The sequence below is a fragment of the Leptodactylus fuscus genome, chromosome 5 (assembly GCF_031893055.1).
Source record: "Leptodactylus fuscus isolate aLepFus1 chromosome 5, aLepFus1.hap2, whole genome shotgun sequence".
Lineage (NCBI taxonomy): Eukaryota > Metazoa > Chordata > Amphibia > Anura > Leptodactylidae > Leptodactylus > Leptodactylus fuscus.
The window spans coordinates 195,267,099-195,281,186 of NC_134269.1; the positions used below are offsets into that span (position 1 = coordinate 195,267,099).

At 41.5% G+C, this 14,088-nt stretch overlaps 1 protein-coding gene across 2 annotated transcripts in view; it reads left to right on the top strand.

Annotated features, from left to right (window-relative positions):
* The window catches only part of ARHGAP26 (Rho GTPase activating protein 26), a 229,047-nt gene that overhangs the window by 68,191 nt on the left and 146,768 nt on the right, over window positions 1-14,088 (top strand). For both annotated transcript variants that reach the window (XM_075275014.1, XM_075275015.1), the window contains exons 10-11: window positions 2,468-2,562; window positions 4,719-4,797. In XM_075275014.1, the coding sequence (XP_075131115.1) occupies window positions 2,468-2,562; window positions 4,719-4,797 (174 nt within the window). The remainder of the gene's footprint in view (window positions 1-2,467; window positions 2,563-4,718; window positions 4,798-14,088) is intronic.

Below are 14,088 nucleotides of genomic sequence, written 5' to 3' on the forward strand. Positions count from 1 at the left end.
CCCGAACCCTTCACACTTGCTCTAGGCTTATTTCATTTTTTCCCCCCTGAAATCTTCCCTAAGTGCATACCTCCTATTATAAAACCAATTTTCACAAATGAATAGTTCATGTGAATGTAACAAAATTTCATTAAAGAAATCTGTTTCCTTCTCCACTTATTAGGCTGCTCGCCTCTTTACCTTTGCTCAGTCTATGTGCAGTAGAGCTGTACCCAGTACTTAATTTCATACAGAAATCTATGGAGAGGGGAGGAGAAGGAGGCCGCTGTTAATTGTTTCATTGCCTCATTCTGATCAGTAGTAGAGTCTTATCTTGTAGATATAGCAGTGTCAGAAGAGCTCTCCCTAGCTCAGTGTAGCAACTGTAGTTATACATGTGCCCTCTATAGTATCCTTCTTCTCTTCTCTCTATAGACTTGTATTTAAAATGTCACTGTGCCTGGTAAGTGGAGAAGGAAACCTATTTCTTTACTAAGATATATTGCATTTTCTTATATAATAGGAGTGGAGGTGCGCTTTAAATCTAGATATGCTACATTTATTCAGCATTGACTGTTCTCTGAACTTACACCAGACAGTGGTATCTATCTATCTATCTATCTATCTATCTATCTATCTATTATGTAAAGATTTTTAAAAGTAGCCATATACCCGACCCTTTATAACTTGCCTGAATGTGCGTGTGTTTTCAATGGGGAATAAGGCTGATGCTTTTGGCAGTGACTCTGTTCCCTTGTGAACAAAACATCGGACATGTTGAAATTCAGCTTGCACGATTCTCTTTTTCCCCAGTTCTTACCATCAAAGGATAGTCTGGACACCCCCTTCACATATTCGGTAGATGTGTCTGACCAGCTTTACAGTCACTATATAATTCAGGGAGGGGGAAAGAATTGGGGTTTTGTTCTGTCAGAATTAGAAAAGGTGGGAACTATTTTTTTTTTTTCCTTAATAAATCTGTGCAGTTCCTCAAGCTGTTTTTGTGTGGAAACTATCTACTATTTTTTGTTTAAGAATCCACATTCCAGACATTTTCATGGCTGACATGTACTTGGTATAAGGATAATCAGCAGCAGTACGTTGTCATATCAGAGCTTTCCCTACTTGGGTTATAGCCTCCCATTTCTAATAAGGCTTAGCAGTCTATAAGAGTGTGATAAATAGCTAGTGTAGATAGGGTGGAGAGTGTTCACTCTTCTGCTCTGAAAGAAGTGATACATGTTAAAAAGGCTGCCTATTATCCAAGCAGCTGATAACCAACCTCCGCAGATACATTTATCATTCCCCTAGTCATACTCCATGGATTTCATACACTCCTGGCTTCTGACACTGTGAGGTTTGTTCTCTGAAGCTCATTTCTCATATCTTGGCTTTTCTCAGCTCTTGCTGACCAGTCACTTTTTGGAGACATGATGTTGTGTGTCTTGTGTCACACATTTCTCTGTCTTATTTGTTTTCAAACATGTTTATATATAAAATATAGAACTATGAACAATTTAATATTCACTGAAAAGAGTAAAATATAACTTTTATTTGTTCGTTTAAAATATCACCCAAGTGCTCTTTGTGCAAAACATAAAACACAAAACATAGGGTGTTGGAAAATATGGGCATGATTTGATGCTAAATTTGCCCTCAAATGTATCCAACCCCTTAATATCAGTTTCCCATAACACCTGTTGATAACTCAGGTTCAAACCTATTGGTGCTTAAATAGGTCTAGTATATATGGGTTAACTATTTACTGTTGATACATAGCAACCCTGCCACCCACCACAGTAAATAGTTAACCCATATGTACTAGACCTATTTAAGCACCAATAGGTTTGAACCTGAGTTATCAACAGGTGTTATGGGAAACTGATATTAAGGGGTTGGATACATTTGAGGGCAAATTTAGCATCAAATCATGCCCATATTTTCCAACACCCTATGTTTTGTGTTTTATGTTTTGCACAAAGAGCACTTGGGTGATATTTTAAACGAACAAATAAAAGTTATATTTTACTCTTTTCAGTGAATAGTCTTCAGTGAGAGTAATGACCCGTCAGTGATATTATGAACAATTTAAGAACTATTCTGAATGTACTCACTGGTTGAAAGGGAGTCTGCCTCCAGCAAAAGCACTCCTAAATCACCGATACGGTGTTATAGGGGATGGTAGTTGTATAGGGAACTTAGAATAAAAGTGTTTTGTTTTACTTGTGGTAGGGGTTTTGCTGTTGCTAGACTTTTTAAGTCATTTCAGCAACTGGATCTCTGTCTTGCTTTTTTTTTTTTTTTTTTTTATTTCAACGTCTGTGTGTCTGTACGTGTGTGTATGTATGTGTATGTATATGTGTGTATATATATATATATATATATATATATATATATATATATATATATATATATATATATACAGTCAATGTTTATATTTATTTATATTTTGATATCAAGTAAATAGTTTTTTCATCTTAATCTGCAGGGAGAGGAAGAAGTTGTGTACTTGAAGTCCTGCATACGACGGAAAACGGATTCTATTGAGAAGAGGTTTTGTTTTGATGTTGAACTTGTTGATCGGTAAGTGTGTATACAGCAGACTCTATGCACTAAAAGAGGTTGTGAACACCAATAAAACCCTGATTTATCCATCAGGCTGTACAATGAGTGATGTAATGAAGAATAGGTGGTTTTGGCATGCCCTTGCTTTATCACTCAAGCACAACACTGATCAGTGCCATAAATGTACATTGGAGTGGTAAGGTTACGTATTGCATGGCCAGCAATGCATTCAGACTCCTAGCCATTGTCTTGCGATTTGGATAGGTTATCAATATGTGATCTGTAGGGGTCCGATACTTAGACCCCACACAGATGAGCTGTTCTGGCAGCCTCTAGGCACTGGAAGCTAATGTTGTGGATGGGGAACATATGCAGGACACTCCTATTCAAGTAATAGAGGATTTTCAATTTCCCAGTACTGCTGCTATACAGTGGATGAAATTGCATCGCTGCTCCTTTTACTTGAATAGGAGCCGACTGCATGTTCTCCCTGTCCATTACAGCAGCTTCTGCCATCTGAAGGCTGTCACATGATTAGGCCCTATATCATCCTGTTATACGCTACCAAGATCATGACTGTGAATAAATAGCCCTAAATATCCTTGCATGTTTCCTCTATATGCAGTCATATTATTGGAAGGGATGTAATGCCAGGAAGGTAAGCAAGCACACATTAAGCCAGCTAGAAAGCACTGTGTGACATTTGTCTGTAACCCATTGAAGTGCAATATAGCTGTCAACCAATAGTAGCTTTCTATTACTGATTAATATATGAAGTAGTCATTGGATGTCTACAAATGACGCATATGGTACTGATGTATCTGCAGCAAAGGTTTCCAGGAAAGTTGCAAATAAGAGATTTTTCCATGTAACACGTGATTCTTTGGCCTTCTGCTGTGTTTCTTAATTAAGGCGGGTGGGATAAATAAGTGGGGCCACATAAGTCCTCAGGCTGCTGATATTAGTATTAGTAGTATATACAGTATGTAGTTTAGTGGCAGAAAATGTCATGCTGCTGACATCAGTTATTGAGAATATAGGTTTTTTGTTTTTAATAACATAAATATCAAAATGACTGTTTCAGTGTAGACAGTAAAATCTCTTATGAGAGTCCCACCCAAAGTTCCTGGGAAAAATAGTCTGTGATACGCGCGTATCTCATTGAAACCAATAGGGAAAAAAGCAGCCCATTCATTTCTATGGGGAGCGCACGTATGGTGGCTCCCATTGAAATGAATGGGATCTGCTTTGTACGCGCTGATTCTGAATGTGTTTTACGTTCACAATCAGCTCAGCGTATACTTAGTGTGAATGCACCCTAAGAGTGATTCCAAGAAGATGACCAGTTATACATAGACTATAGCAGAATAACAATTCTGGTCTAGCTGAAAGTATTCACTGTATTATTAAAGGCATGAAATTCTTTGAGGCTGGTCCTCCACTCGACATAGTCTACTACACTTTTGCATGTCTTTCATGGCAGTATTCTAACCTGTACCAGCCAGATGTAGATGGAGGCCAAAAAATATATCCTAGCCTATCTAGCCTCTGTCTGGCAAATGTAATCCTATGGGCATGTTTAGCTTGCATATCGGAAGCTTCTCTGGTGTACAAAACATTCTAAAAGTATATCACAAACATGAACATGGAGTTAGGACAGCCCCTTTTAGTTGGCAGTACATATACACAATGTATTATTAATGACTAGTTATCCTGTGTTCTCTTTTATGTAATATTAATGCCCCTGGTTGCCGCCATCGTGTAGCTGCTGTTCAGCAAATATTTAAAAGACCAATTGATGTATTTTTAAGTCATACAACATTGTAATTCTGTCACCCCAGATGTCTGCAATTCCTGAACCTTGTTAATCTGTCAGACGGTGCTGTATAATTTACATTTCCCACTAGATGACAAAGATTGTATCCTCAGAGCGGCTCTGGCTCTAGATCCATACTCCCACAGTCCCAACTGTTAGCTTCCTTCAACTAGTAGCAATTGAGGACATTCACTTCAAAACATGTTTTGTGCATTTTGGCAATCCACTTGACAGGTGGGCAAAAGCGTGGTGTCTTTGTGGCATGGGGAGTTCTGTCTGTGTGCGCTATTATATCACCTGCTATGCGAAATGGTCAATTTAATTTTTTTTATAATAGTTTTTTTTATCTCCACTACAGAGCTAGTACTATAACAATGCAGGCTCTTTCAGAAGAGGACAGGCGGCTGTGGATGGAAGCCATGGATGGTCGAGAACCAGTAAGTAATTGTGTTTTATGTAAGTCATTACATTGGCACTGTGGGTATGTAGGTCTTGGCCACTCTCTCTGTCTCCGTCCAACTATGCCTCTTTTAACGAGATTAATAACATTGAAGTTCCCAAAGATGATTCGTAGACTTCTCTGACACCTCCCAGTGTACTATGCCATGGAAGCCATAGGCATTATTCTTCACTTCATCATGACCCGAACAGCTGACAGGTTCCCTTTTTAGAAGAAAAAAAGTACAGTAATACATGGGTTTTCATTGCGAGATTTATGTTTTGCAACTGTTACTGTTGCCATCAAAACTTGGATATTATTATGCCCTATGCAGACATTGATGTTTGTTGCATCATTATGACTGTAGACCGTATCATTAAAGGGGTATTACATGTTTGTGTAACTTATATTGTTTGTTTGAAAACTTTGAAATATGTGCAGGGTTTTGTTGGGCAGTCTGTTCTGACAGTCTAAGCCTTCATACATGGTGTCCTATCAGTTTTTCGGCTGGTGTTAATAACATTGTGGATGCAGCATGTTTTACATTTCTGTCAGAGGCTGTGGGCATGTACAATAAGGCGTAGTCTATCCCTTCCCCTATACATTACTAATACTACTGATTTGACATGTAATGCTACCAGGATTAACTGTGAAATAGCAAACTAATAGCTTAGAAAAGTCCTACTGACCATAATAATTGGTGTTCAAGGGACACAAAACTGCAAATGCACGCAGGCATGATGCAGGAAGAGGGTAATCTATTAGCAGGATCAGGAAAACTGCTTGCAGTCTGTGAACAATATTCCATCTGTAACCACACAAGCAGCCAGAAGGAGATACTAGATCATATATTTTTCTTATAATGTAAGCTGTGTGCTGTGCAGAATGTTCTGCTCTTTGCACAGAGAAAGCTGTTTACAGATGTGCCGTTAGATAAACCAACCCCTCCCATCTCCTTTCACTGTGTGAATACAGAATCTTCCACTTGCTATGAAGCCTTTTTAAACCTGATGTATATATGAACGGAACTACCCTATTAACATAGAATTAACAGCAAATTATCTAAAAGGGAGACTTCTATTAGAAGGAACTTCAGAGAGAGGTTTAGCAGACAGAAAGCAGCCAAATTTTTAATAAAATGGAAAACTGAAGGGGCTGTAGGGGGTAATGCTAGTTGTATAGGGGGATACTGCTCGTTGCATAGGTGCTATAGGGGGTAATGCTAGTTGCTTAGGGGCTATAGGGGTTAACGCTCGTTGTATAGGGGCTAGACCTAGGTCCACAGGGTGTACTGGGTACTTATGCTCATTGCTTAGGGGTTTCTTTACTTACCTGTAGCAATGTCAGTGAAGTTCTCTTTCATCTACTTCAATACTTTGCCTGGTTCGCTTCTCCAGGTCTTCTGTGCAGCCCTGTGAAGAGACGACTGTCTGATCTCCTGAGAACTCCCAAGATCACGCAGCAGAAGCAGCTCAGACACTGTCCACTGCTAATTGGACAGTGTTAGACTGACGTAGCTGCTTTCTTCATTGTCAGAAACGCCCTTCTGACAGTGAAGCCCTTAATTAACATATAGGGCGCCAGAATTAATGGGGCTCAGAGCTCCAAAACGAGGGGGGCTACAGACATAATTCAAAGTGCACCAGAGTCTGTGCAGCTGCATCTATAACATTGGGCAGAAAGCTGCACAGGCTTGGAGTGGTGAAAGGTCCCCTTTAAATAGTTGAAATGAATGTCTCTGGTGTGACTGATCTCCCATAGCCATGTGTCAGGGCTCTTTAATAGATCAGGCATTAATCTATAGCAGGGGTGCCCAATACGTCGATCGCAATGGACGTATGGGTCGATCGCGGGATGCAGCCAGGCATCCCCGCTGTCTGCTTCTTCACAGTGCAGGCTGAGAGTTATCTCTGGACACTGGCAGGCTGGGGCTGCGGCAGCCCCGTCTGCCAGTGTCTGTAGATGACTCTCAGCCTGCGCTGTGAACAAGCACTTGCAGGCCGCTCTTAGGGATACATCTTTACAGACGCCAGAGTATAATAATCGGAGACCCAGGGGAATGAAAACATAACCCCCCCACTGTTGCTTACCTCTCCCCCGGCTCCTATGCTGTTGGCCGCTGCTCTTGTCCTTCTTTAATGACGTCGGACGTCACATGACCTGGGACGCAGGCTGGGATCATGTGACGTCAGACAACTACCGTAGGCCTGATGCCTGCACGGATCGTGGAGAGGTAAGTAACATTGTTTGTTATGTTCCCTTACCTCTCCTGGGCCTCCAATCGTTATACTTGGGGGTCTGAAAAGACCCCTGAGTATAATGATAGTCTTTGTGGGGCCCGCGGTGTCACTTACTGATCCTGGCCCAGCTGGCCAGTAAATAGGGCCCGTTACCGGATGGAATAACTTCAGCCGGTAACGGCTTATTTAAAAAATTTAAAAAAAAAAACGCAGCAGAAGCAGCTGTCACCGGGCCCCTAATGGCCTGGGCCCTTTGGCAGCTGCCTCTGTTGCCTCTACGGTAGTTACGCCACTGGTCTTCACCAAGATTGCTGATGTGTGAATAACCAAAATCAGTATTTGGTAGCATGTAAAAAAGCGGGTGTGGCATGGAAAAAAAAAAAAAAGCTGGTGTGGCATGTAAAAAGGGGAGTGTCCTAAAATCACTCATTAATTGTATTTGAGGTAAAATGTTCAATTAATCGACTGAAGGACTTAATTGCTGCAGAAGGGAGTTGGGGGTTAATAGGGCTGTTCACAACTTCTCAATTTCCATCCACTAGGCCTGGAATGATGGCCAGGAAGGGTCCATAGTGAGTACTTGGAGGACTTGTTGTCCCTACAACCGGGCTACTCACCATGTGGTTTACACATAAGCGTTACCGATGAAGGGATTCCAAATAATATGAAATGTGACCCTCCTGTTCTAGGCATCAGTCTTGTAGTCACAGTGGGAATACTTCTTTAATGGACCTTTAATTCTTTGCTATAGTTTAATATACAAAAGATGTATTTCATGTGATATTGACATTAATGACTCCATTTAGCTTGTGCTAGAAGTCCCCTTGCTGGTGCTTTGGCTGCTGTTCAGTTTTCTCTTGCAGAGATTTAGTGACTGGCCACTAGGTGGCAGGCTGACCTAGAACATCTCTCAATAAGTATTCCGAGCCCACTGAAAGGAAAAAGAAATTTACATATTTGTTTCCCCTAAAGTTCTGTCCTGTTGGATCCTGATGTTGTTTGACACAGACTTGTCCCAAGTTGTTGTTGCCTTTTTTTTTTTTTCTTCCTTTGTTCCCCCTCCTCCTTCCTTTGCCAAATCTAGACACACCCACTTGGCCGGCCAGCTTTCTGTTTTTTTCCTGCTTGTCTTTCTGCTCCGTGTTTATGAAAATGCTCCATTCTGAAACCCAAGCACATGGCACAGGATAAAACAGAAAAGCCACATGGACGGCTTCTGAATGTCCCCTCGGTCTGGCTTCAGCAAAGTGCAGGGGCTTTGAATACAGACTTTAATTTTTAGCCACCGTGACAGGGAAAAGGGCAGCAGAGTAATATAGCAGGTCCATAGGATTAGTGTCAAGTTTACACAACATAATAAAATGAATTTCAGCCATGCTCTGCTGAGCAGACTCCATCTGTTCAAAGGTAAATCAGATGGCTTTGCAACGTGAAGTGCGACATTGCCAAGCCTTCATGTTGCCATGGTGATTACTATGGTCACATTAATAAATCTGAACTCCGGTAAAGGTTTAGTTGCGCCTCTGGAGAGCCGCATTTGCTTTAAAATGTTATACTTGTCCAAATTAACCATGAAACATGCTTTTCCGACGGCTAAAACCTCCTAAAGCGGCTGAGCGATGGGATTAAACAATTCAGGTCCATCCATCTAACAGACTAAAGTATGAAGATCGATCGACATGTAATATACAATAAATGAAATCCGTTTAGATATATTAAAATGCTAAATGGGGCTTTGTGCAAAATATGGAAAGCGGACTGGTTTATTGAAACCAGAGAGGCTACAGGAGGTTTACTATTCGGTAGGTATTGGTAAAAAGAAAGCGGATGTTGATATTGTTATATTTACCATAAAAAGTAGCACATCGTCTAATAATATGACTGGCACCAGGACCCATTATAAGTAAGGCCTGGCACCAGGACCCATTATAAGTAAGGCCTGGCACCAGGACCCATTATAAGTAAGGCCTGGCACCAGGACCCATTATAAGTAAGGCCTGGCACCAGGACCCATTATAAGTAAGGCCTGGCACCAGGACCCATTATAAGTAATGCCTGGCACCAGGACCCATTATAAGTAATGCCTGGCACCAGGACCCATTATAAGTAATGCCTGGCACCAGGACCCATTATAAGTAAGGCCTGGCACCAGGACCCATTATAAGTAAGGCCTGGCACCAGGACCCATTATAAGTAAGGCCTGGCACCAGGACCCATTATAAGTAAGGCCTGGCACCAGGACCCATTATAAGCAAGGCCTGGCACCAGGACCCATTATAAGCAAGGCCTGGCACCAGGACCCATTATAAGCAAGGCCTGGCACCAGGACCCATTATAAGTAATGCCTGGCACCAGGACCCATTATAAGTAAGGCCTGGTTGGTTCACATCTGCGTTCGGGAGTCCGCTGAACCAAAACCTGTCTGCACAAAAAAGCGGTTACCTAAGGAAACCCACGCACCCCATAGACTATAATGGGGGCTGTCTGGTTTTCGCTTAGTTTCCACATGAAAAATGCGTAGAGAAAAGTGCTGCTGGTCACATCATATAATGAATACTCCTTATAATGCGTCATCCTCCTGAGCTGTGAATAGAGCCCTACTCATATGTAATCTATTATGGAGTTCATTGAAAGGATTTACTTTCTACACAAGTTGCTATCGCAACGATTTTAGGTAGTGCTAGCATACTGTGCGTACTGAATGGCCGACTGAAAATGAGGGGCTGCCTTTCTGACTGATTCTTGGGTTGTCCGAATACTAAGCAATTTTATCATGATCTGGGGGTCAATGTAAACATAGACATGAGGATGTAGGATGGAAAAAGTAAAATCCACTGGTGTAACTAAAGGGATCGCAGGTGTGACTGAGCCCAGAAGCCAAGGATGCTCAAGGGTTATCCCAGTCACACTACAGGATAAAGGTCTTTGATCTTTCCTCATTTTCCTTTGATGGCAGTCAGTCTGTCCATCATACATCTATGACCTTGCCTGCTAAAGAGCAGGAGGGAAATATTTGATACATGGCCTTTCACTTTCAGAAAGGAGAAGATGAATAATTTTATAGCAAGAATATCAGTTTGCTAGTAGGATCTAGTCATGGAGGGATTCTGTGAGAAGGCTGTAGCACAGAAAGGGGCACACTTAATGTGTGTGGGGGACGGTGACAGGATGGGAATGATAGAAGACAAGAGAGAATGGGAATGATGGGACGCTCATGTGCACAGACACATTATGTACAAGTCTTCATGGTGGTCTTGGCCCTGGTAGAGAAGGAAATATAAATGCTGCTAAAATGTATGGATGGGGCGCAGTCGACAGGTGCGAGGAGAAGTTTAGAGCCGTTTATTTGGGTATCTGGAAGGGAGAGTTTATAATAAAGTGTTTCTATATTCCTGTGGGGTGTGCAGCAGGGTTATGTAGAACAGACTGGCAGTCTGCAAGCGGTATCATTGCTCCATTTCTTTCAAGTGGTGCTTTTAACTAGTTGCTTCCTACACCAATTAATGGTAAAATGGTTTTGGACTTTTGTTGCTGTCTGATGATACTGTCTGCTTATACTTTATGTGAATGCAGATTCTGCAGGAGCTTGTACATCTGTAAAAGCATTGCAACAGCATATATCTATAACAGGGGTCAGCAACCTTTGGCACTTCAGCTGCAGTGAAACTCCCATCATGCTCCATTTACTTCCATGGGAGTTCCAAGAACAGCAGAGCAGGTATGCATGCTGGGAGTTGTAGTATTGCAACAGCTGGAGAACCAAAGGTTGCCTAACCCTGCACTATAACATGGTAGTGGCAGATTAATAGGCTTGGAAGAGGTGGTCGAATCCCTTTAAAGGGGATGTTCTAAGAAGAGGACGCCTTTTTAAATAGGCTTTGGCCCCTTGACCAGATGATAGTCACAATACAGTGACAAAGTCCCCCTGCTCATGTCACGCATGCATGTGCATGCCTGCAGCCCTTGCATAGATTGTTTTACAGTTTCTAAGACTAATCTTTCCATGTGGGTACTTTCTTTATAGAAGTTGCTGGTTGTTCTACTTACTATTGGAGGAAGAGATGCTCTTAGGCTAATATTGTAGGTTGAGGCGGAGAACTGTTCTTATTCTTTTTCAGATGTTTGCATAACCGTGTGGTCTGATCTAACCAGAGGAAGTGTTACATGTTTGCTGCCTTTGCAGCCTTATATGCTTAAGCTCTAGATTCCAACTTTACATTCATAACCAATACAGTACTTGGTTTCTGTGGTTTTCTGCACAAGCAGACAAAGCTCCTTTATGTGGGAGAAAAAGCTGCCTCGGTCTGAAAATATCTTACAGTATTTTCTTCCCTCCTCCGTTTGACTTTAATGCTGTGTCCTGTGTAAATCGCCGGTTTAGGGAGCCCTGAAACAAATATTTTGGTATTTTTAGAGCAATCTGCTTGCACTAGCTGCTACCTATGTGGAGGCCCGGATTCTGGAGACATCAGTGCTTGTGTGGGACGCTTATAGAAGGGAGGGGCACTTGGCAACTTGCTCTTGCCAGCAACGCGCAGAAGAACGAAAGATCTTGTTATATTTAGTGGCCATCTCAGGCCTCCATTTGTTTCCTTTGTGCAGGCAACCTTTGCTGCCATCTATTGAAATTGAAACGCTGATCCGTAAAACATTACATTTTTACATTCAACCAGACCGGTTGACCTTTAGATACTGTAAATTATTACTGGGGCTGCCAAACTGAAGTTGCTTTGCTTTTTTTTTCTTATCTCTAAAAGGTGAACACTTGAAATTTCACTCTTGATGCCTAGATATGACGGCCCTTTCCTAACTGGATTAATCGAGTTATTGCAAGTCCATCCTCTGTCACTTGCCCTATTGGACTAGATATGCTTTTAGTTTTTGACAGACACAAAGTTTTGGTGTAAGAATAGCTTTATGTAATAAACTGATCTTTAACAACCGTATGCAGATAGTTTTACTGCAGTAAAACTAGACAATTACTAATAATGTACAGAGTGTTATTTGTCTGCAAGTCAGACTTGCGTTGCACCATATGGCCATGCTACCTGTGTTTATCTCTTGCTTGTGTGATGTCCTCTACTTTGAACATGTGAGTATGAGTGTGAGTATCGCCCTTCCCTTCGGGGCAGCAGAACAGTTCCCCAGTTTCCCTTTAGTGAGTGATAACGGCACTACATTACACCCTGTAATAAAGGGGAACCCAGGCAGCTGTAAATGATCGAAGTATTTCACAGAATAAACTTAGCCTAGCTGTTGTTAAGTGGTGCCATTTGAAAATGGTGCCAGGCATTTGGTAAAGTAAGATCCCTGCGATATTAGCCTGTTACTTTATGTACTATGTTCCTGTGTTCAGGACTATCAGCTGGATCAAGATGCCACACAGGTAGGTCATGTCTGTATTGTATAATCTGCGTCTGAGCAGAGATGATATTCAGCAGAATGACTGCCTTTTGTATCCATGCCATTATATGACAGACATTACACAATCTTTCTGTTCCTGATATAGTGGGTGACCAGGTAAACAGTAAAGTGAGCAGAGTCCTGAAATAGCATTCTGGAACCTTTTTGATCTTAAGACTATTGAAAGTCTCAAAGGATAGACCTCAACCAATCATAAAGGGATTTCATAGCCTAACAATAAGCCACTGCTTCATAAGATTGGAAAACCCCTGTAACAGAATACTGTTATGTGACTCTCCTGGATACCCTGGTTCCTTCACAAGGCAGTATAATCTACCAAAATGCTTTAAATGGAATCTGCTGCTGCTGCTTCCCCCTTTTCGACTGATTTTGTTATGCAGTAGAAGCCTGTAACTCTTGCTCTTAATGCTGTGCCCCTGATCTCTTTGACCCTGACACTGTGAGGCACACAAAGTATTATTTATGTCTGCGGCTTCTAAACTCTTCAATTGTTGGGTTAGCAAAGTATTTCCTCAATTTTATCTCCTAAATCCTGAGAGAAAGTTATAGCTCAGTGGTTAGCACTGCAGCATTGCAGCACTGGAGTCCTGTGTTCAAATCCTGCCAAGGGCAACATCTTCAAGGAGTTTGTATGTTCTCCCCGTGTTTGCGTGGGTTTCCTCCGGGTACTCCGGTTTCCTCCCACACACCAAAGACATACTGATAGGGAATGTAGATTGTGAGCCCTATATGGGACAGTGACTGACAATATCTGTAAAGCGCTGCGGAATATGATGGCGCTCTATAAGTAAGCATAATAAATAAATAGTTCTCCTATATCATGGTAATAAAAACATTAGGGACGTCTGAACTCTTTATTCCTCAAAATCTGACATCCATAGGTGAATTGCTTTGGTAATTCTTACAGAATTTTCTTTTTCAGACCACATATAGACTCTGCTCCCCCCGCCCCTCTTTTTCTTTTATTTGGCATATATTTTTTTTTTAAGCTGTTGATACCAAGTGGCTTTTAGTTCACTTTATTCAAATTCTTTTGGGCACTTCTGTCTGCCTGCTCCACAAGTGACAATCCATATTCTTCTGGTTATATTACTGCCGTGTGTATTTTTTATATTTGTTGGAAAATTGAAATCTAATTATTTGACTATTTATGGTAATGCATCCAAATACATGTCAGATGAATCCGCAAGCAACCTTTAATGGGGATTTCCAGGCCGATATCCTCAGAATCTGCGATCAATGAAAGTTTTGGGTTGGTCCTATGCACTCTGTGACCCCTTCAGGCAGTTGACCACTGGGTTGCTGAGTCAGAGCCCCTAAATCTAATACTGAAGGTCTATCCATAGAATAGGCCAACATCTTTGGAGTATGGGAGGAAATCCACACAAACACGGGTAGAACATATAAACGCCTTGCAGATGTCCTTAGCAGGATTCAAACCCAGGACTCCAACGCTTCACGCAGTGCTAACTACTGAACCACCGTGTTGTCCCATAGGCCAGATGTAGCTGCTTTCCTAACATGGACTAATTTAGGTATTTTATAGTAAAATCTGGCCCTATGAACACCAGCTGACAATAAAATACTGAGGTCATGTGAGATTCTGAAATATTTTACAATAAATT